This window comes from Myxine glutinosa, chromosome 12 (assembly GCF_964187855.1).
Source record: "Myxine glutinosa chromosome 12, kmMyxGlut1.1, whole genome shotgun sequence".
Taxonomy (NCBI): domain Eukaryota; kingdom Metazoa; phylum Chordata; class Myxini; order Myxiniformes; family Myxinidae; genus Myxine; species Myxine glutinosa.
In genome coordinates, this window is record NC_136272.1 from 89,569,838 (window position 1) to 89,591,946 (window position 22,109).

Consider the following 22,109-nt stretch of genomic DNA (forward strand, 5'->3'; position numbering starts at 1 on the left):
TGATGTGGTGAACCAAATACTACACAAAACCCTGTGAATCACCTACTGCCTAAAAATTTTCGATTTAATTGGCTTATTGAATATGACAAGCATTATAAGACGTTGTGGAACCTTTCATCTGAGCCAAGTTGACTCCCTTGTTTTCTCAGGTCGCTTTCTTCTTCTCCCCTCTTCTTTCCCCGGAATCACCTACCCTATTTGTTTCTCACCTACCTTTCCTTATCGTCTGTTCCATTTCTCAGATATATTACCTCGTACACGGAAAGTGAAACGTGGGGTTAAGCAATTGGTTCATGTCCATCCATCTGTCTGTCTGTAAACGTCAGTATATGATCGAGGAACAATTTATTTCAATTGAATGTTATATTGTGTACATGAATCGGAAGCCAAGTTTGCAGTTTTACATTAATTGTCTCTGAATTTGTCCTGAACACACATGCACAGACAAGAGTGAGATGATGTGTTTACTCTGTCTGCCTGTCTGTCAGTCAAACAAAATTGAAAATAATAACGTGTTGGATAGGGTGGTGTAAAAGACAGTGTCAATGGCGGTAAATTCCAGAATTAATTTATTTACACTTTTAAAAATCATTTTATTGAAATTTAATTATATACTTGAACAGTGTATAACACAAATCGCCTTCTTGGCACTTCCAAAACCCTTCCATTTTGCAGTACTTGGACATGTTGAATAGGGTGGTGTATAAGGCTGCTTCAATAGCGCAAAACTTCTGGATTTTTTTTTTTCACAATCTTAAAAAATCATAATTTTATTTAAATTGAAGTATATATTTAAAGCACTGTGCAGGGTATCATGTTCTATGAGCGCTCTAGTTACCTACGCCACTGAAGGTGGGTGGAGATGATGTTTTCACCTTTGTCTGTTTGTCAACAGGATATCTCAAAGTTGTGGATGGATTCAGACAAGATTTGGTGGAGAGGTTGGGTGTGTGACGAGGATGAATTATTAGATTTTAGTGAAGATACGGATCCAGATGCGAGAATTAAAAAAAAAATTAAAGCTATTCTTCACCTTTGAGTGATTGGACCAAAACGATATCTATCATATAAAACCCAATGTCAGTTTGTGTGTTTGTACAGATGTCTGTCCCCATTCATAAGGGGAGGTTTTAAAGACCAATCTTTTAACACAAATGTGTGTTCATTTCGGTCTATTATTGAGGATAAAACAAACTCAAAAACCTTTTCCACAAAAGACTAATTATGTCTCCAACATTGGAATTGTAGACGGTGGCTTGCAAACCAATCCTCAAGGGTTTAAAAAACAACAACAACAACAATAGATACAAGGTGCAGGGAGGTGAAATTCACCATGTGATGTGCAACGTGTGCAGGGTAAAACGAGTGTTAAATTACATCCATAGGATGTCAAATATATAAAGATATAAGCACACCTGACAAGGCCAAAGCTTCAGACTTAGGCATGCTCACGAGGCTGCACCGTCGAATATACTATTGCAACCCATAATTTTTGACCAACTTTTTACTAGTATAACATATTTCAAAAAGTTGTGTATGCCTTATGACAAAACGAGGTGGATGAGTTGGTTCGGCAACAGGAACAAGCAATTGGTTTTTAGTTCAGGTCCAGTGCCAGATCTGGCCTATCAGTCGTTTAAAAAACACACTGTTCAGTCTGGCAGAGGTATATGCGCTCTACTGAGTGCCTTTCTAGTTTGTTATTCATTCACCTTTGCATATGTGCACCATATATACCTACATGACTGTGATGGTGTGTTTTGCTTACTCTGATTCTTCAATAAGATCACCACCATTTTGTGAACAATTTGTGGTAAACGACAATAATGTTTTTTTTTTCAACAGTGGCAGAATCAAGTCTCAGCTCACCCAGACAACTTTATTTGTCCCAGCGATGGGGTTCACCACACGTTGCAGATGGTGCTGCTCTTGCTGTGTGACATTTCTGCTATGGGCAGCAATCATTTTTAGCGTGCAGGCTGGTCCGTCTGCAAGACAAGAGCGTACGAGCTCAGCAAACACTTCCAAAGTCTGCAAAATCGCGACCAAATGCAAAGACGGAGTTCTACTTCCAGTGTGGTACCCAGAAAATCCTTCCCTCGGTGACAAGGTGGCTCGTGCCATTGTGTACTTTGTAGCATTGATTTACATGTTTCTTGGTGTATCGATCGTGGCTGATCGTTTCATGGCCTCGATCGAGGTGATCTCGTCCCAGGAGCGCGAGATCACCATCAAAAGGCAAAATGGTGAGACGACAAAGACCTCCGTTCGCATTTGGAATGAAACGGTGTCAAACTTGACTCTGATGGCACTTGGCTCGTCTGCGCCAGAGATTTTGTTGTCCATTATCGAAATTTGCGGACACGGCTTCGAGGCGGGTTTGTTGGGACCTAGCACCATTGTTGGTAGTGCAGCTTTCAATATGTTCATGATCATTGCCATTTGTGTATATTCCATTCCAGAGGGTGAAACGCGCAAGATAAAACACTTGCGTGTCTTCTTCGTGACCTCTGCTTGCAGCATTTTCGCATACATTTGGCTCTATCTCATTGTAAGCCAAATTTCACCTGGTGTTGTGGAAATATGGGAGGCTCTTATCACTTTCCTCTTCTTCCCATTGTGTGTGACATTGGCATGGGTGGCCGACCGACGTCTACTCTTCTACAAGTACATGTACAAAAGATATCGTAGTCAACATCACCGAGGAATTATTATCGAGACCGAAGGTGAAAGGCCCAAGGCAGGAATTGAGATGGATGGCAAGATGAGTGCTTCAGCAGTTGAAGAGATGGTTACCTCGATGGTGGAGAACGACAATGCAAGTGAAAGCCGTCGTGAGATGATTCGAATCCTCAAAGAGTTGAAACAGAAGCATCCAGAGAAGGACATGGACCAGCTCGTTGAAATGGCCAACTACCAGGCTCTAATACAACAGCAAAAGAGTCGAGCCTTCTACCGCATTCAAGCAACGCGAATGATGACTGGTGCTGGAAATATCTTGAAGAAGCATGCGGCCGACCAAGCGAGAAAGGAGTCCAGCCTCCACGACGTCTCGGACCATTCTCCCACTGATGATTTCTGTGCCAAGGTCTTCTTCGACCCATGCTCCTACGTGTGTCTCGAAAACTGCGGCTCGTGTGTGCTCACCATAGTCCGGCGAGACGGGGATCTGTCAGAATCTCTTTGCGTCAGATACAAGACCGAAGATGGGACTGCCAAAGCGGGATCAGACTACGAGTATAGTGAAGGATCGGTCACATTCAAACCTGGTGAGACACAGCGTGAGATCAGCATCGGAATAATTGATGATGACATCTTTGAAGAGGATGAGCACTTCTTTGTTCGCCTCTATGACCTACACACGAGTCTCGAGCCGAATGCTTTTGGACCAAATGATGGTGGTGCTGGCCTTATTCGACCTCTTGCGCAACTTGTTGCACCTTACGTAGCGACGGTGACCATCTTCGACGATGATCATGCAGGAATCTTCACGTTCGAGGACAAAACGTGTCATGTGAGTGAGAGCATCGGTCTCATGGAAGTGCGAGTGCTCAGGACGTCGGGTGCACGAGGCACAGTCATTGTTCCATACAAGACCATTGAGGGTACAGCTAAGGGAGGTGGTGATGATTTTGAAGACTCATTTGGCGAGCTGGAGTTCCAAAACGACGAGACTGTGTAAGTCCTTGCTCCTTTGTTGATTTCCTATTTTTCTTTCTCCTGCTTGTTGTTCATATTCGGCGGTGATATTGGTTGTATTTTTTTTAATGCAAATGTGGCCTTGCTTGGTTTGGGGCTTATTTATTATATCAATGTACTGAATATAAACATCAATGTACTGAATCGATGGAACGATGCATTTTTACCTGAGCAGGGGATCTTGCTTCATATCTGATGCATGCTGTGCTGTAAATGCCAATTGTGACGTCATCGTTGGTGACGTCATTACCGATGATGGCATTATCAAATCTGTACCAGCAGGCAGGTTGGGGTGCACATACAGCGAAGCATGCAAAGGTTATTGCATGAAAAACAGGTTACAATCAGACTACCTTCCTGTTGTTGAGAACCGGGTGGGCAGGTTGCGTAGAGGTGCATAGAGGGGTCGGGCGAGTAGGGGGTGGGGGGAGGTGGTGTTAATATCATTTTTCTCCTTTTATGTAATGAGGAAACAAATGTGTGACCCTTAGATAAATTCATTTATTGACTCGAGTACAATAAATGTTTACCATGTCACATTTTTATCATTCCGCGAGCACTGACACAATTTGATCCGTCAGGGACTGAAACCCCAAAGCACAACAACACAGGCAATTTTATTCCACGTGGATCACGTGTTGCTGAAATGTCAGGCCACGTGAAACTGATTGGACCTGCATGGCCATGTGATGGATTGTTACACCAAGGTATGCAGTCTTTGTATCCGACACGAGGTGTTATTTGGGGACGTATTTTTGTGGAATGTCAACGGATGCTCGGCTAATCCTGCACAACAAGAAAAGAAGGTTACTTGCATCGCATATGGATCTTTGTTCCAGAACTTGACATACGTCTGGAAAGTATTCAAATAATCGTTTGGTAAGTCTTTGATTTTAATAAATAGTTCAGGCGGTGTGACCATGAAGAATGCTTCAACGCCAGTATTGGTTTTGCTCTGCCAGCATTTTCTGGTGGTTGTTGCTGTTGCTGTTGTATAGCCCTAGAGAGTTCTCTCGAACAAGTCCGCAGCACGGAGACAGCTGATCGATCTCCCAGGAGCGACCCAGAGATCTCCCACATCCAGGATGGTTTACCCCACCTTCACAAAGTCAGGGCCACGCCAGAGTTAGAGAAAGTTAGAGAGAGACATAAAAAGAGACATAGACATAAAAAGAGACAGACAGAGAGAGACACGAGGGAAAGGGTCGGTCCATGGGGACCGATTGACAGTCTGACCGTCACTGTGCTGTCCTAACGAATCCGGGCAGCAGGGAAGAAGGGGGAAGATTTGGCCCTCAACTTGCATTGGGGGGGGGTACAACCACCGTGAAGAGGCATCCCCGATAGTTGTGCATTTGCTGGTAGATGTTAAGGGTGACTCTCGAAAAGAGTAAGCCATTGTGCGCCGGTGCTCCTGTCAAATTCCTTCTCAGACCTGCAGGATTCTGTGACAGAGTAGCGACCCTTCTCGGGTTTGTTCTCAGGCAAGGAAACGTTCAGCACCTGTCATTGGTACCCAATGTTCTGCTAACAGCGCAGGTATTTATTTACCTGCTGAGGCACTATGACTTTTACACATTTAAAAATGATGTCTGAGCCCAAGAGTGTGTGCTTGTAAGCTGTGCTGGGAGAAATGGAATGATGACCGTGTGCTCCAACGGTGTTTATGACCTGGACACTTCACAACTGCTCATTACTGAGTAAAAGTATTCTGTGATTCTCTCAAACTCTGCTTGGTTTTTATATCCGCACCAGACTGTAATTTGAACCATTTTCAAACCTTTCAGTGTTCATAACTACAAGTTATGATTTGCACTGATGGAACTTGCAAAGGACAACAGCTGACACTGAGCTTTAGCACTACTTATCAACGTCCCTAATTGCTGAGTGTGTATCATGTTCATATCTGATACACACCAGCTCCACTCAAGAACGGTTAAACACACGGTGTTTTCACTCAGAAACCAAATCGTGTTCAAAGGTGGGGATTGGCCTCACCCGAGTCACGGAGCGTCAGGGGCTATCTTTTTATTACCTGTGCATGTATGGTGGAATTTTTGACCTCTGACCCATACCTCCGATCCATATAGTCGTGGCCAAAAATATTGGCACCCTTGCACTTTTTTCAAATAAGTCGAAAATTTCTCTGAAAATAAGTTTTTAAATTGCAAAAGTATTTCGTCTCCACAATTATTTCACTATTAATATGACAGAACCTTTGTTTGATTAAGAACTTAATATATCCTTTTAAATCAGAAAATAAATAGAAATGGCATTGACAAAATTATTGACACCCTATACTTAATATTTGGTGGCACAGACTTTGGACAAAATAGCTCCAGTCAAGCGCTTCCTATAGCCATGAATGAGCTTCCTACATCTCTCTACTGGCAGTTTGGCCCACTCTTCTTGTGCAAACTGCTCCAGTTCTCCCAGAATTGAAGGGTGCCTTATCCCAACTGCTGTTTTCAGATCTCCCCACATGTGTTCAATGGGTTTAGACCTCGAATCATTGCTGGCCACTTCAGAACAGTCCAGCGTTTTGTCTTGAACCATTCCTGGGTGCTTTTTTTGAAGTGTGTTTGGGGTCATTGTCCTGCTGCAAGACCCAGCACCTTCGACAGAGACCCAGCTTTATGACACTAGGTTGAACATTGCAACCCAAATTCCTTGGTAATCTTCTGATTTCATGATGCCATGCTCACATTCAAGGCACCCAGTGCCAGATGCAGCACAGCAACCCCAAAACATCACTGAACCTCCTCGATGTTTGACTGTAGGGAAGATGTTCTTTTCTTTGAAGGCTTCATTTTGTTTTCTGTAAACATAGAGATGATGTGCTTTACCAAATAGCTCTAATTTGTTCTCATCTGTCCACGGGACATTCTCCCAGAAGGATTTTGGATTGTTCAGGTGTGTTGTGGAAAAGTCCAGTCGGGCTTTCTCGGCAGTGGGGTCCTCCTGTGTCTGCTACCATAAAACCCCCTTTCATTGAGTTTCAGGTGCAAGTCGTAGCTTGTGTCTGAAGGTCAGCTTGAATCTGTTTGGCAGTTGATTGAGGTGCTTTCTCCACCGTTCGAACAATCCTTCGCTGCAATCTTCGACCAAGCTTTCTCTTGCAGCCACGTCCAGGGAGGTTGGCTACAGTGGATCACAGACATAGAAAATTATGTTTGGTTTAATTAATAGATATTGCTTCACTTAACACTTAATCGTCCTTTTTTTGAATAAATATCACTCGATTGGCCCCCGCCACCCAAAAAACGGCGATTTGATTGCTCATGTGACTGGCTACATCATCGAGGGAATTTTTGTTGCTGCTGGTAGTTTTTAGCTGGTAGTGGAGTCCCGCCCCTAAAATCGTGATGTTCATTCATGATGTCACCTGTGTGATGTAATCGAGGGAAAGGTTTCTCAGCACGCAATGATAACTGCCTGACCAAGAATCTTCTGATTGTCAAAATCATTATTAAAAACTACCAGCAGCAACAAAAATTCCCTCGATGACGTAGCCAGTCACATGAGCAATCAAATCGCCGTTTTTTGGGTGGTGGGGGGCCAATCGAGTGATATTTATTCAAAAAAAAGGACGATTAAGTGTTAAGTGAAGCAATATCTATTAATTAAATCAAACATGATTTTCTGTGTCTGTGGCCCTTTAAACTTCCTGATAATATTCCATACGGCGGACACAGGAACATCAAGGTCTCTGGAGATGGACTTCGAGCCTTGAGTTTGCCCATGCTTGGCTACAATATTGTGTCTGACCTCCTCAGACAAGTCTCTGATTTTCTTTCTTTTCTCCAAGCTCATTTCAGTACACACAGTGACACAAAACAGCAGAATGACTCCTTTTCCCCATTCAAACTGGTGGAACGAGTGATTTTTATATTGCAGGTACCTGCAACTCACCTCAGGTGAGTTCACTTCCAAAGCAAAGGAGAATCACCTTCTTGAAATCTAATTATTTCTAACAAATTCTAAAAGGTGCCAATAATATTGTCCGGGCCATTTTCGGATTTCTGTGTGGAATAAGCTGAGCTTTTGTAATTTTTTCAGCTTTTTTTGTTTTGTTCCACTGCAAACCAAAGAAATGCATTTGTGGATACCAAAATATTTTTTAATGAAAGTAATTTTCTGGAAGAAATGGTGAATTATTTGAAAAGGTGCAAGGGTGCCAATGTTTTTGGCAATATTTTTGGCCACTTCCACTTCTTTCACCTCTCCTCTCAAACTTCTTTCATTTCTCTCTCCACTCTTCATTTTCCATCCCTTCTTCCTTTTTCTTTGTTACCTTCGCAAAAGCGGAAGGTTATGTTTTGATCGCTGTGTATTTATTTGTATGTCTGTGTGTGTGTATGTTAATCGCATAACTCAAAAAGTATTCAACCGAATTGCATGAAATTTGGTGGGATGATTGGTTATTATACGGGACACATTTGATTAGATTTTGGGAAACAGATTTGCTCAAATTCTGACTATTTTTAACTCGATCGTATTTCACTCAAAGTTATGAGCGACTGAAGAAGAAGATGTCCATCCAGGACGTCATCACTATAACGCGATCTCCCGCGATCATTTCAACCTCAAAAAAAATTATAATTGCAGATTTGACAATAGATGAGGCATATTAACAAACGAATGAAACAGATTTGCTCAAATTCTGACTATTTTTAACTCGATCGTATTTCACTCAAAGTTATGCGCGACTGAAGAAGAAGATGTCCATCCAGGACGTCATCACTATAACGCAATCTCCCGCGATCATTTCAACCTCAAAAAAAATTATAATTGCAGATTTGTCAAGAGATGAGGCATATTAACAAACGAATGAAACAGATTTGCTCAAATTCTGACTATTTTTAACTCGATCGTATTTCACTCAAAGTTATGAGCGACTGAAGAAGAGGATGTCCATCCAAGACGTCATCACTATAACGCGATCTCCCGCAATCATTTCAACCTCAAATGAAATTCAAATTGCAGATTTGTCAATCGGGGAGGCATATTAACAGACGAATGAAACAGATTTGCTCAAATTCTGATTTTTAAAAATCGATCGCATTTCACATAAAGTTTGAGGTACTAAAGAAGAAGAAGATTCGTTTAGCTTCTCAGATAAAATAAATAATTCTGTCTGCAATTTCAGGTTAATTACCTTCGCAAAAGCGGAAGGTTATGTTTTGATCGCTGTGTATTTATTACCTTCGCAAAAGCGGAAGGTTATGTTTTGATCGCTGTGTATTTATTACCTTCGCAAAAGCGGAAGGTTATGTTTTGATCGCTGTGTATTTATTACCTTCGCAAAAGCGGAAGGTTATGTTTTGATCGCTGTGTATTTATTTGTATGTCTGTGTGTGTGTATGTTAATCGCATAACTCAAAAAGTATTCAACCGAATTGCATGAAATTTGGTGGGATGATTGGTTATTATACGGGACACATTTGATTAGATTTTGGGAGCAATCGGGTCAAAGGTCAAGGTCAAGGTCACGAAAAGGTCAAAATCGTATTTTTACCATAGCGCGGTCAATTTTTATCCAATTGGCATGCAACTAATGCCAAAATGTTCAGAATTCAATGCCCGATCTTGTGATATACGACATGACCCAGTGAAGACATTACCCTTGTTAGCGGTTGGGGGTCAAAGGTCAGGGGGGTCACGACCTTGCAAAATGTGCGTTTTTTGTCATAACTCGGTCAATTCTTATCCGATTTGCATGAAATCAGCACCAAACTGTTCACTGTTCTGTTCCCTACACTCCCATGCCAAGTACAGAACAGTAGCTGCGGCGAAGGTATGCGCTCTACCGAGTGCCCGTTCTAGTTTATCCATGTGTCTGTCATGTGTTCCCCTTTTCTCTTAAATTTTTTTTCAATTTCAACCCTTTCCCTCTCCCTCTACATGCACATATAATAGACAATTGGTCCTTCGTTTTCTGACATCTTGAATATTCCAAGAGTTATATTTACACACTATTTATGATCACCTTTTTAATGAAAGTGAACCAAAACTGAATTTGCAAAAATTGACAATGACTAAAGATATGATGAGTACTGTATTCAATTTTGACACTCCAGGTCCTTGTGTGAAACGTATGCCAAATTTGAACAGGAAATGTAACTACAATGAACTTCCGAAGGCATACGTGTCTTGTCCACAATTCTATGAGAAATATTTATTTTTGTAGTCTGTGACATATCATGCGTTTCATCCAATCATGGACAAGACATGGCTGCCTACACTAATTGATAGCAAATTAATTGAAGTTACATTTCAATTTGCTGCTTCACTATTCTTCTTCATTTGTATGTAGCACAAGGCTGCAGGGTAGTATGGGGCTGTGCCGCTTATGCAGTGCCCCCTGTAGGCTAAGGCAGGAATTTGTAATTTGTTCAGGATGTCGGTGATAGCACACCTACTCTTCATGAAGGACACCGTGGGATCTTTAACGTCCACCAACAAATGTCGGCAGATGGGACGCCCGGCTTAACTTCTAGCCGAGGGATAGCACACATTGATGAATCGTCCTGCCTGTGAAACACCGGATGACAGTTTATAGCTGGGTCGGGATTCACACCCAGGTTAGACAGCTTGGAGGTGTGTGCGCTTACCTGTAGGCCATCCTGTCAGCCCATACTGCTTCATCATAGTTTTTCTTTTTAAAAGTGAGATATTCGATAACTGACATATCGGAATAGCATCTCTGTTTTTGGGACTTGACTTTTATTCCATTAAAAAAAGAAGTTTATTTTGGAAAGTGGAAGTGTATGACGTCATACTGCCAAAATAAAATCGCATTTGGAGGTTACACGATATTCCGATTGTGGACAATGAAAGATTGTACACGAGTAGTTTAATTTTAATGACGTTTTGTTGTTTGTGGTACCTGCATTCCATTAGGAGGGAAATATCGCTCTGCCACAGTACCAGGTGTAAACAAGTGTTTATGGTGGATTGATAGGTTTGCAATCGACGATTAAAATCAGAACTTCATGAATTTTTTGAGTGGAGTTGTAACAGAAAAGGAACGTTAATTTATTATTTTGGGAAGGACTTCTCTGGTCCAATTGAATGTGTCAGCTATTGTTAGGATCGCTATAGGTACAGCGCAATTTCAACCACGTCAGCAAAAGGGGCTCCTGGTGGATGGATGACGCAGAAATAAACGTCATGAAAAGGTACCTCCTGGGAAGAGTTTGTAAAAGGGATACATAGTTGCTTGGCAGTAAATATTTGCAAAATAACAAAATTGAGTAGGAAAGCTATTGGTTTGAAGATGTGAATGACCTGGTAAATTGAGATACACAGACGGAATGATTGATGCGTCGCCATTACAGGCAAGCACAGACTGGGAAGGAATGAAATGTGGATAAGAGAACACAACGTGTGTGTGTGTGTGTGTGTGTGTGTGTGTGTGTGTGTGTGTGTGTGTGTGTGTGTGTGTGTGTGTGTGTGTGTGTGTGTGTGTGTGTGTGTGTGTGTGTGTGTTCGTTCGCTTTACCTTCTAACATGATATACAATGAGACACACGAAGTAATTCGGACAAACGATGCACCTGATGTAATTTTTAAGGAGTAGCACATTGGGCAATGCCATCTGGAACGGCGTTTGTCTCTCCGTCCGGTGTCTGCATGTATGTATGTCCCTTCTGCCAGCATTTTGCCGGTTTAAAACAAACCCACCGTTTAGAGGCCATTTTTCCCCGCAAAGCGGGGGTTGGCCTTTTCGGGGACCGTGGTTGTTGTTGTTTTTTGGTCCCCTTTTTGAAGCAATGTTTTACGGCCGGATGCCCTTCCTGCCGCCAACCCTGTTTGTTGCCTTTTACGACAAGCAGGGAATTACCAGTGAACTGGTACTCAATTTGCCGACCTCGGAAGGATGACAGGCTGAGTCAACCCCCCTGGCGTTAATTCAGCGATCGACTGGGATTCGAACCCAGGATCCTTGGATCCTAAGCCGGCACCCTAGCCGCTAGCCCAACACCATGCCGGTTTATTCCCTTTAAAATCCGATTCACACGAAATTTTCACCATAGGAGCGCCTCCTCCTGTATAATTTTTAAAATGATGTCATAGGTCACGTGGTATGGGCACCATCTTGGTGGAACCGAAAAAAATTGCACCTATATCCAAAACCGCTCCATGGAGAAAATTGAAAGGTGGCTCATTATAAAGTACTAACTTTGACTTGACCCTTGATCTTTCGATACCAAAAAACACTGCTTCTCGCTTCTTCTAGAAAACACTGCTAACCAATCTACTGACACAATAGGCAAATTCTTAAAATTTCAGGTCAATTACATGAAAATTGATTTCATGTGATGCTGACCTTTGACCTTTTGACCAACTTATCAATTTGTCTTCTACATACAGACAGACAGGCACACACACAACTGTTTTCAAACCTCTGGCTTCCTCTGCGTGGGGGACAGGACAAAATAAATAAATAAACTACATGCACTCTAGACGTTTGGGTTGTTGTAATCCTTTTGTCAGTCTTTGACTACTTTTTGAGGCCTTTGATCCTGTAATGCAGTATACAAGCCGATTACCAAACTTGTATGACTTTTTATACCTCTACATCCCCGGTAGGAGATCTTGCATACAGTATGACATTTGACGATAGCAATGTACTATTTGGGTTTGTATGTGCTGTACCCATCTTTGAGCTGTGTATTCTGGCTTCAAATCTTGACCAGTGTAAACTGGGGTGATGGGGTGATGTATCAATGGCGCTGACATCCTTAGGATGTTACGTTAAGTTGGCTTTCCTGTCTGCTGGCGTAATGCTGCTGAAGGATAAAGATCCCACTTTGTCTTTCGTGAGGAGGAAGTGATTGTTTCTGGAATTTCGTCAGAACCCTGAAACCAGTGAGCCTATTCTCTTCTTGGAATCTCTTCCCACGATGCGTTGCTGGAATAAAAACTGCACTTTTTCGAAGTATTTACAAGGATGGTGGAAGGAAACAGATCGATCGACTTGGCTTGGAACCTGCAGGGATCATAGCATTTTCAGATTGTACTCTAAATGAGACCAAACAAACCTTCCTGAATGACATCAATCTTTTCATACAGAATTTTGACTTCACAAGTTATTTCCCACATTTAAGTCAGCGAATTAAAAATGTTATTTTACAATTTACATAAATCTAAAGATTATTTTTTAATGCCTCCGCTGAAGAAGTCACTGGAGGCATAGTTTTTTTGGGGGTTGTCTGTACGTCCGTGCATCAATGATAGGTTTTCGTTACCTGGATAACTTAAGAACAGCTGAAGGGATGAAAGTCAAACTTGGTACAAGTATGTACAATGATGTAAAGATAAACTGATTAGATTATGGGGTCGAGGTCAATAGGTCAAAGGTTATAGGTCCCATTAGATTTAAAAAAAATTATGTTACCGCACTAACTTGTGAACCAGGATTTTGATGAAACTTAATATGTATAATGAGGTAAATATGAACTGATTCGATTTTGGGGTCAATAGGTCAAGGGTCAGAGGTTGTGTGAGATAGAAATGTTATCGAGATCGGGATTTGAACTAACCCAAGTATATGTACCATGATACATATCTACACATTAGATATTGAGGTCAAATTATATTGATCTTTCTGGCCAAAGTTAGAGTGAGCAAAAACTTAATGTGAGCGGAGGCATATTGGTGGATGTTGCTCCGTAAAATTATCTATTTATACACTAATCTTGGGCTCACAGCATAATTTGTACATTGATCGTGCGCAGGACAGAGTCATTGGTAGACATCAGTGTACTTTAATGTGAATTATAATGACGTATATACAAGTGGGGCATGCTTGTACAGACTTGGCATTTAATATGGAATTTTTTTTTTTCTTGACTTGGGTTTACTTTCTGAACTCGGTATATCAATCTGGTGAGTTTCTTTTACGCTTCGGTGATTTCTTTGTTAAAAGAACCATGTCACTGATTGTCTGTCGCAGCAAGAAGTCAATAACAGGATTATATCACAGGTGGCGTGACAAAATGTACTTTCAGGTACATTTGGCGATTGGCTTCACAATCGGGTATATAAGGGTTGTTGCGTTCTGTATTAGTGGAAAACAACTGCTGCACGTCTACAAAAGTTATTGCCGCTTCCCCTGGAGATGGTCCTTCAACTCGACAATGCTGTTTGTCATTTAGTGGTGGCTTTACGAAATTCCGGCATGAAACAGCGTGCTATTGCTCGGCAATATGGCATCACTCAAGGTCAGGTGGCAAAGATCCTGAAACGAAATGCTCAGAGGGGTGTCCCTACTAAAATACCGAGGTCGGGACATCCCCGCAGAACCACAAGGAGGGATGATCGCCAGCTGCACCGGTTAGTCCGCAATGGCCGTACCAAGTCAGCTAATCGGCTTAGGGCTGAGTGGCAGCAACTGACAAATGTGCCTGTATCCAGAAGGCTAGTCAACCAACGACTGGTTCAAGCAGGCTATCGTGCCAGGCGTCCCCTGAGAAAGCCACGTCTGACCAGACAACACCGCCAGCGCCGATTGCAGTGGGCCAGAGAGCACCGTCAATGGCAGCCAGGACACTGGAATCACGTGATCTTCAGTGACGAGTCTAGATTTCTGGTCTATCATCAATATGGCCACGTCCGAGTGCGCAGACAAGTGCATGAAGCCTACAACGAAGATTGTATAGTGCCAAGAGTCCAAGCTGGAGGTGGTGGGGTGACCGTTTGGGCTGCTTTTCATGCAGGGGGCAAAACTAACCTGGTTGTTCTGAATGGAAACCTGAACCAGTTCAAGCACAGGGCCATTCTGGAAGGAACATTGCTTCCATTTGTTCGTGCAGCCTTTCGAGGAAACTTTGTCCTCCAAGATGATAATGCACGGTCTCATCGTGCTCGCATGATCCAACACTTTCTTGCTGACCGTGGTGTAGAGCATATGGAGTGGCCTGCCATGTCCCCGGATATGAATCCGATAGAGAACATGTGGGCAGAATTAACGCGTCAAATCGACAACTTGGACCAGCAGCCTGCCTCTGTGCATGAATTGCAGCAGGCTATTGTAACTGCATGGCAAGCGATTCCTGTCCAAACCTTGGCAAATCTCGTGAACAGCATTCCTCAATGTGTACGTGCTCTCCTGAATGCTCGTGGGGGTTACACGAAGTACTGAACTGTAATTTTACTGTCCGTAATCCCAGTCGTAATTTAACTTTTGTTTAAAAAATTTTTTGGCTAATGTGCAAAATAAAGAGCTACTTCTGGAAAACGCACAGAAGTTTAACACAGTACTGTCTGTTAATTGAGTTCGATATCAGTTTACATCACTTTCAAGGATCAATTTATTTGCTGCGAAATGTCAAATGTGGTTTTTGTTTCTTTTAAAGGTCACATTAACAAAATCTAGAATAATTTCAACATAATTCCAATGAACTTTTGGTTCTAAGTCATCTTGAAAAGTAAGTTCACACCCACAAAAAAAATATTCCATATTAAATGCCAAGTCTGTAGATTGCAAGCAGATACTGGGGTACACCCTATGTGCATCTAATATATAAAGAAGAATTTTTTTTGATTGCATGTTTGTTTGTTTGTTTGCTTATGCATTCGGACCCTGCAGGAATCGGTGCAACCAAACTTTGCAAGGCCACTTCTTTCATCCAGAGGAAGGTAGAGGGCCATGTTTGGATAGATAAAAAAAAAATTGAAAAGTAAAAAAATTAAAATCAGATGCTGTATTTGGCCTTCAGGCCTCGATCAGGTCTTGTGCTTATACACTGCCTTGCTTTTTTCCCGAGAGCGATTGTATGTTGAAGTTGTAGTGATTTGGTGTTAAATTTATTTCAGTGTTTATACGTGCGACTGGTCTTAAAAAAGATTGCTTTACTCTGCACATCTCAGCAACAAGTCAACATTGCTTCATGGACATTTTCACAAATTACCACACATCACGTGACTGTCCTATTGTCAATTTTGATTGGATACACTTTATGGCCAATCAGCAACCATAAAACTGACCACTCATGCTCTGCTTCTTCTTCTCAATTTCTTTGACTTTCTTTCCTTCCTTCCTTCCATGCAAGTGCTCGACTGACTTCACCTATACCTCATACGTGGCATGGTCAGTTGGTACCATGGTGTTTTGATGGTTACACCACAGCATTTTGAGTATGACAACTAAACACTAAGTAATAAATATGTTTGTATGTATAAATATGTAATACCGCTGTTCAGGTTTATTGTAATACCTCTGTTCAGACTTCGATCGAGTATTTTGCTTACCCTTTGCCTGTGTGGAATTGTGTTTTCCCCGAAGGGATTGAGTAATGTCTTGTGTGTGTTGAGGTCATATGTATGTAAGTTAATAACTGAAACTGTATATTTCCTTGGTACGTTTCTCTCCTACCCAGGGCTACAGAGAGCCAGAATGGGCCCCGGGGCAATACTGAGTGAAGGGTCTGCTTCATCTGGGCCCCCGACAGTTTTCTTTTTGAAACAGCCTACACAGAGTCAGTAAAAGTTTAATAAAATTGAAAAAGCTGGACTTACTAGAAGGTAGATCCGACATTTAGGCGAGAATCCATTCGCTATGATTTTGGCAGATGTTGAAATGAAGATTGAAAATCGCCACGTGAACTCAACCTCGGTGACTTGATCTGATAAATCAATCTGGGCATCGTGACTACCGCAGACGTCGTGAGAGAGATGTTATAGCCTTGTGGCTGCTTTCTTTTTCACTTCAACGTCTGCCGTGACCAAGGTGAATCGATTCTTGCCGAAATGTCGGATCTACCGACTAGCAAGTCCAGCTTTTCCACTTTTATTAAACCTTTACTGATTTAATTCGACCGGATGAATCATAACAACCTGCATGGATTTAACCTATGCGGAAGTTTCCGTATTTCCGTTGTCAGAAACACATGTCTAGTTTAAGGGAAATTGGGGTGTTATTCACTTATTCCTATATGAGAATTTGTTTCTTAACCCATTTCATCCGGATGGGTGTGGTCAACACTCCTGTGTTAATTTACATAATTACCGCGATAATCATTCTGTAAATTGTTCCACAGTTTATTTTGAGGGTGGGTGTTATTTCCCATGGGAATGGCATGCGAGGATCGCCCTGAGTGGCTTGGTGAGACAAAATAAACCTGCCCGCGGTGTTTTATAATCACAAACGATCATTATATGAAACAAAAAATTGAAGGAATACGGTAATTAATGGCTCTTACTAGGACCGTGCCCCTGAGTAGTTAACCAGCATCCACCTTCTTCATAGCCCTGCTCCTACCTCTAATCCTACCGTCTCGGTATGATCGCCTCGGTATGATCTGTCTGTTGCTTTTTATGGCGTAGCTCATCGGGCAAAGCCATCTAGAACAGTGTATGTATGTATGTATGTATGTATGTATGTATGTATGTATGTATGTATGTATGTATGTATATGCTCAAACGTATACCAATCAGAGCTGAGGATCTGGTCATATGACGGTGATGTGATTATGTCTGATGTCATTATGGCATATGGCGGCTGACTCTCCACACACCGCCATTTTGATTTGTATGTCGTTCATGCCGAATATATTGCCAAACCTGTCACATATCACAATCACTGTGCTCCACCTTTACGTTTTTCATTCAGTGTGAAACACAAACAAACCTATTGTTAAAATGACAATGAAATATCAAAATCGTAGGCGTTGCGGCTCTTCCAACAATACGGTACGGTACTTGTAGGCCTTAGGCGTTATGCCTCACCTTCGGAACGCTTCTGACAAATTAAGCCCAGGTTTCCTAATACAGTAGTGTATCGTTTCAGTGGTGTCGTTTTCGTAATAATAATAATAAAATAATAATAAAAGTAAATATAACCATAATACTTTAATCCCAATGTCGTGAATGGAAAGTTCATCGGTTGAAACGGTGTATCGTTCATGAATCTATGATATAAGCGTTGTTCGGCACTAATATTAATAATCGCGGAAGTAAGGAATTCGCCTCGGTGTTTTGATAGTAATATCATTTTCGAAATAATGATAACGTAACGTTAATATTATAGTAAATCTAATCATAACACTAATCCCTTCGTAGTGACTGCAAATGTATTGGAAGTTAAAATATTTCATCTTCTACATATTAAAGTAGCGGCAGTTTTGTGTCCATTACGTTTATGATGCAATTACGACGGCTAATCACACCAACCGACATTTTAATTTGCAAGTACACCCGCTTACTACGGGAGCTGCAGAAAGGGTCATTCATCTTTGGCGTATATAGATTACAGTCGATCTATGGTCGGGTCTCAAGAACATTGGGTGTGTGTTCATTTACCAACGTTCTTATGGAGAGATCACCGTGGTTTAAGCATTCGAGCAAGCACTCCATTCAAAACCGTTAAGGAACGGCCGGCTTGGCAAGTGCTAGCTAGCTGCTTGGTAAATGAGCATGCCTCCAACCCTTGTGGGGTACATAGATTACAGTAGATATTCGCTCAGTCTGTAAGAAAAACTTGCCTCATGCATGTCGGGATTCCTCCAAATTTCTTTGTTTGATGTTTTAAACAGCATTGGCGACTGTTTAAAAAGCTAATCATATGTGTTTGTGGTTTATAATATTTTACAAGCCCGGCTACACCGCTTACAAGGCTTTTAGTTAGACTTTTGGTCTTGTTTAACTTTAATCCACCATGTCATGAGGATCGGCACAGTAAGATTCCCACCGGAGAACTTCTGTTGGCTTCACTCACACGAAGAGATAGCTCTGCAAAGGACCATTTGTGAAACAGATGTAGATGGGAGGGTTTGCTCGGCAGTCCTTTTGGAGAGCCATACTCATTGGGTGAGGTTTGTCAGGATTGAAAGACATATTCGAAGTGTTTGACCATCTTGTGATTCTATTATAGTCTTAAGGGAGGGAAGAGGCTTCTGCCTGCCTATGTGAAGGATGAAGGATGTCATGGCCGACCGTGGAGTTATCAGCAAAGAGATAAAGAGGATTTTCCAGAGAATCGGAGAGATTGTTGATGAAGATTAGGAATCAGATGGGGCTGAGAACACTCACTGCCTTGGGGCACTCGAGCCTTGACAGGGAGAGGAGATGAAAGGAATCCGTTGAGAGACACAAGTTGGCTACGAGAGTAGACGAAGTCAGAAAGCCAAGAGTGGAGGTGACCTTGGATGCAGTAGCCAGAGTTTGGAGAGCAAGTCGGATGCTAGAATGTATTGAAAGCTTGACATATGTCTGGATGCAAGAGAGATTGCGCTGATTTCATGTCTGACATTGATAAGTTACATCCATTTTGTCGAAGAAAAGCGTTGAGGGGTGTATCGGAAACTTATAAACCGAAGTTAAAACAAACAGTAATTGTCATTATGGTAGTTGCTCCCACAATGCGCATCGTTAACTAGAAGGGCACTCGGTAGAGAGCATACCTCCGCCAAGCTGATCAGTTTTTTTTCTAAAGTTTTAATGCGTTTTTTTTTGGTCTTTAAAGTTTACATTTTCGATGGGCCGGATCTGGATTTGGACCTGAACCAAAAGCTAATTGGTCTGTTCTTATCACTTACCCAACTCATCCAACAAGTTTTGTCATAATTCATCCACAACTTTTTGTGATGTCATGCTACTTATCGTTTTTGACCCCATCACTCAATGCTGAAGAAACACTAAAAAAAAACAAGACCAAAAGTCTAACAGCGGCGTAGCCGGGCTAGTTAAATATTATAAACCACAAACACATATGATTCGCTTTTTAAACAGTCGCTAATGCTGCTAATAACATTGAACAAAGAAATTTGGAGGAATCCCGACATCCATGAGGTAAGTTTTACTTTCAGAACTGAGCGAAGATCTACTGTAATCTATATACCCCGCAAGGGTTAGAGGTGTGCTCATTTACCAAGCAGCTAGCGAGCTGTTGCCAAGCCAGCCGTTCCTTGAGGGTTTTGAATGGAGTGCTTGCTCGAATGCTTTAACCACTTCGCGATCTCTCCACAAGAACCTTGGTACATGAACACACACCCAATGTTCTTGAGACCCGACCATAGATCGACTGTAATCTATATACCCCAAATAGTGGAGTGGCTTATGGAAATGATTGTGACACGCTGGCCCAAAGCACTAAATTTGGCACAGTTATACTTTAGGACCATACAAAACTTTTGAGAGGGGGCTGCCCGATTTTTGAGGCCCAGGTCAAGGTCAGGTCAAAGGTCAAATTATGTGTTTGTCACGTTTTTGCCATATCCAGCTCATAGCTGTCATAGAAACATTATCTCAGTGTCTAAATAATCATTTTTAAGGACAAGGAATCCATTTGTATTATGGAAAATATCCTCAGGTGCTGCCATATTGTATTTCAAGGTCAGGTGAAGGTCAAAGGTCAAATTATGTGTTGGTCATTTTTGCATCGGTGTTTTTGACGTACATCGATACGCTGAGGGAGGATACTGGATTGGCCAGTACAGAGGAGGTCGCGGCTTGCATGACTTATGCTTCACAATTTCCGTGACAGAGACACAGTCCTGTGCATGGCAGTCCTGCATTCCTGCACGTGCAATTCTTTGAACAAGTGGGTGTCGCCTTCCATCCGCACTTGAGTAGTTCTCTACAACTAAGAGCAGCAGCTGACAGGGTTGTCCAGGTTGGACGCCACCCGGTATCTGCTTTGGTCCACCCAAAGCCATCTGGATTTGGTGCAGCTAGGATGGGCTTCAGACTCTCTCTCCAAATGCTGGCTTGGTACAGGCATCGATTTACATGCTGGAGCAGTGCGTTCTGAGTTGGAGGAAGCTTCTCCATCATCTTCACTCTCCTTGGGAATAGCTCCTGTCGAAGGTCATTCACATTGACATGTGGGGTTGTGTTGTCGTACATGATACAGGTAAACCGCTCGATCACATTGAATGCTGGAGATGTAATCACCTGTGGAACAAACGCAGTCAGGGACGTAATGGTGAATCCTTCTGTGGCTGTCGGGTAAGCTTTCCATGCCTTCCAAACTGACTTTTTGCCTTTACCACTGAATGGGGATGTTACATCAGAGCCAGAGAATGCATGGAAAAACGGCAGAGCACGAGCTTTGTCTTCCCCAAGTTCCTGGCAGATTGAGTTGACATGGTAATAGCGGAAGTGTTTACCAGTACCAAAGCCAACCCATAGTTGCATACCTGGATGGTGCTGCACAAGATCATGAAACACTCCCACCAGAATCACAATCACGTCTGTGTCTACGGTTCTGATGAGAACAGTAGTCGCCCCTTCCCTTCGGGCATCGTTTACATGAAGACATATTCTACTGTCTGCTTCTTCGTGATCACTCTCTCCCATTGTGATGTTAGCCTGATTCGATTGGACTCGTGGACCAGATGTAATGTAAACCTGTTTGGTAAGCGGATAGTCGTGTTTGACTACGTCCTCCGTCAGCAGTGCGAAAAGCTCCTCCTTGTTGGTAGGACCCTGTAGAAAGCCAGCGAAGTTACTTGGTAACTTCGTATTGCGGGATACCTTTCTACGTAATCCTTTCCCTCGTTTCTCTCGAGTTGTGGCTTTGAGGCTGTCGGGTCGGTAAGTGTCCCAAACGATGTCCATCCTGGAACAGCCTTGAAGTTGCCTTTCTATCCAGGGGATGAAGATATTGTCACTGTATTCGCCGAACGTAGAAGTGTTTTCTTGTGGCAGGGCATGTACAATGGCAGCACCATCAACCACTTTGGCGTCAAAATAAGTGGGTGTTTCTGGCTGGACACTTGCATCAATGCAATGCAATAGCTCCGATTTATTGCTTGGTAGTCGGAGTCTCCCATGCAAAGACAGTGCTGGCGGCCACGGGTGGTTTTCATGTTTAAAGAACACCTCCAGTTTGGTATTACGGACTTGGGCAGCGACGAACAGCTGACTGAACAGATTGCAGTCACTCTTTATTTCCTCGAATTGCTTTTTCGCTTTTGATTTCATGGTAGTGGAATGTGGACGTTTAAATAGAGGAAGTTGGTTTTTCTTGATGGCCACGTAAATTGATTCATGTCTTTCAACCAGCACTGCCTTGACGTACTTGGAATACTGGTCATTACCCAAAGTTTCCATCGTGTGCAGTGCTTGGACAACCATATCATCCACACAATCATGTTTGTCCAGGGTCATGAGTTCCTTTGATGTCTCCATGAATGGATTGACTAAATATGTTGGTTATGTGACTAAGACCACGTTTTTTAGGTTATATATAAGCTGGATATTGCAAAAACATGACAGACACATAATTTGACCTTTGACCTTGACCTGACCTTGACCTGGGCCTCTAAAATCGGGCAGCCCCCTCAAAAGTTTTGTATGGTCCTAAAGTAGAACTGTGCCAAATTTGGTCCTTTGGGCCAGTGTGTCACGATATCACTTAAATTTGGACTTTAGCCACCCCACTAAAAGAGGAATGACGCTTCC

General features: G+C 42.3%; 1 protein-coding gene across 1 annotated transcript in view; it reads left to right on the forward strand.

The window, feature by feature from the left end:
* Window positions 1–22,109, forward strand: part of LOC137437600 (sodium/calcium exchanger 3) — a 486,816-nt gene that overhangs the window by 36,064 nt on the left and 428,643 nt on the right. Inside the window, exon 2 of the mRNA XM_068132065.2 lies at window positions 1,846–3,678. Coding sequence (XP_067988166.2) covers window positions 1,846–3,678 — 1,833 coding nt within the window. The remainder of the gene's footprint in view (window positions 1–1,845; window positions 3,679–22,109) is intronic.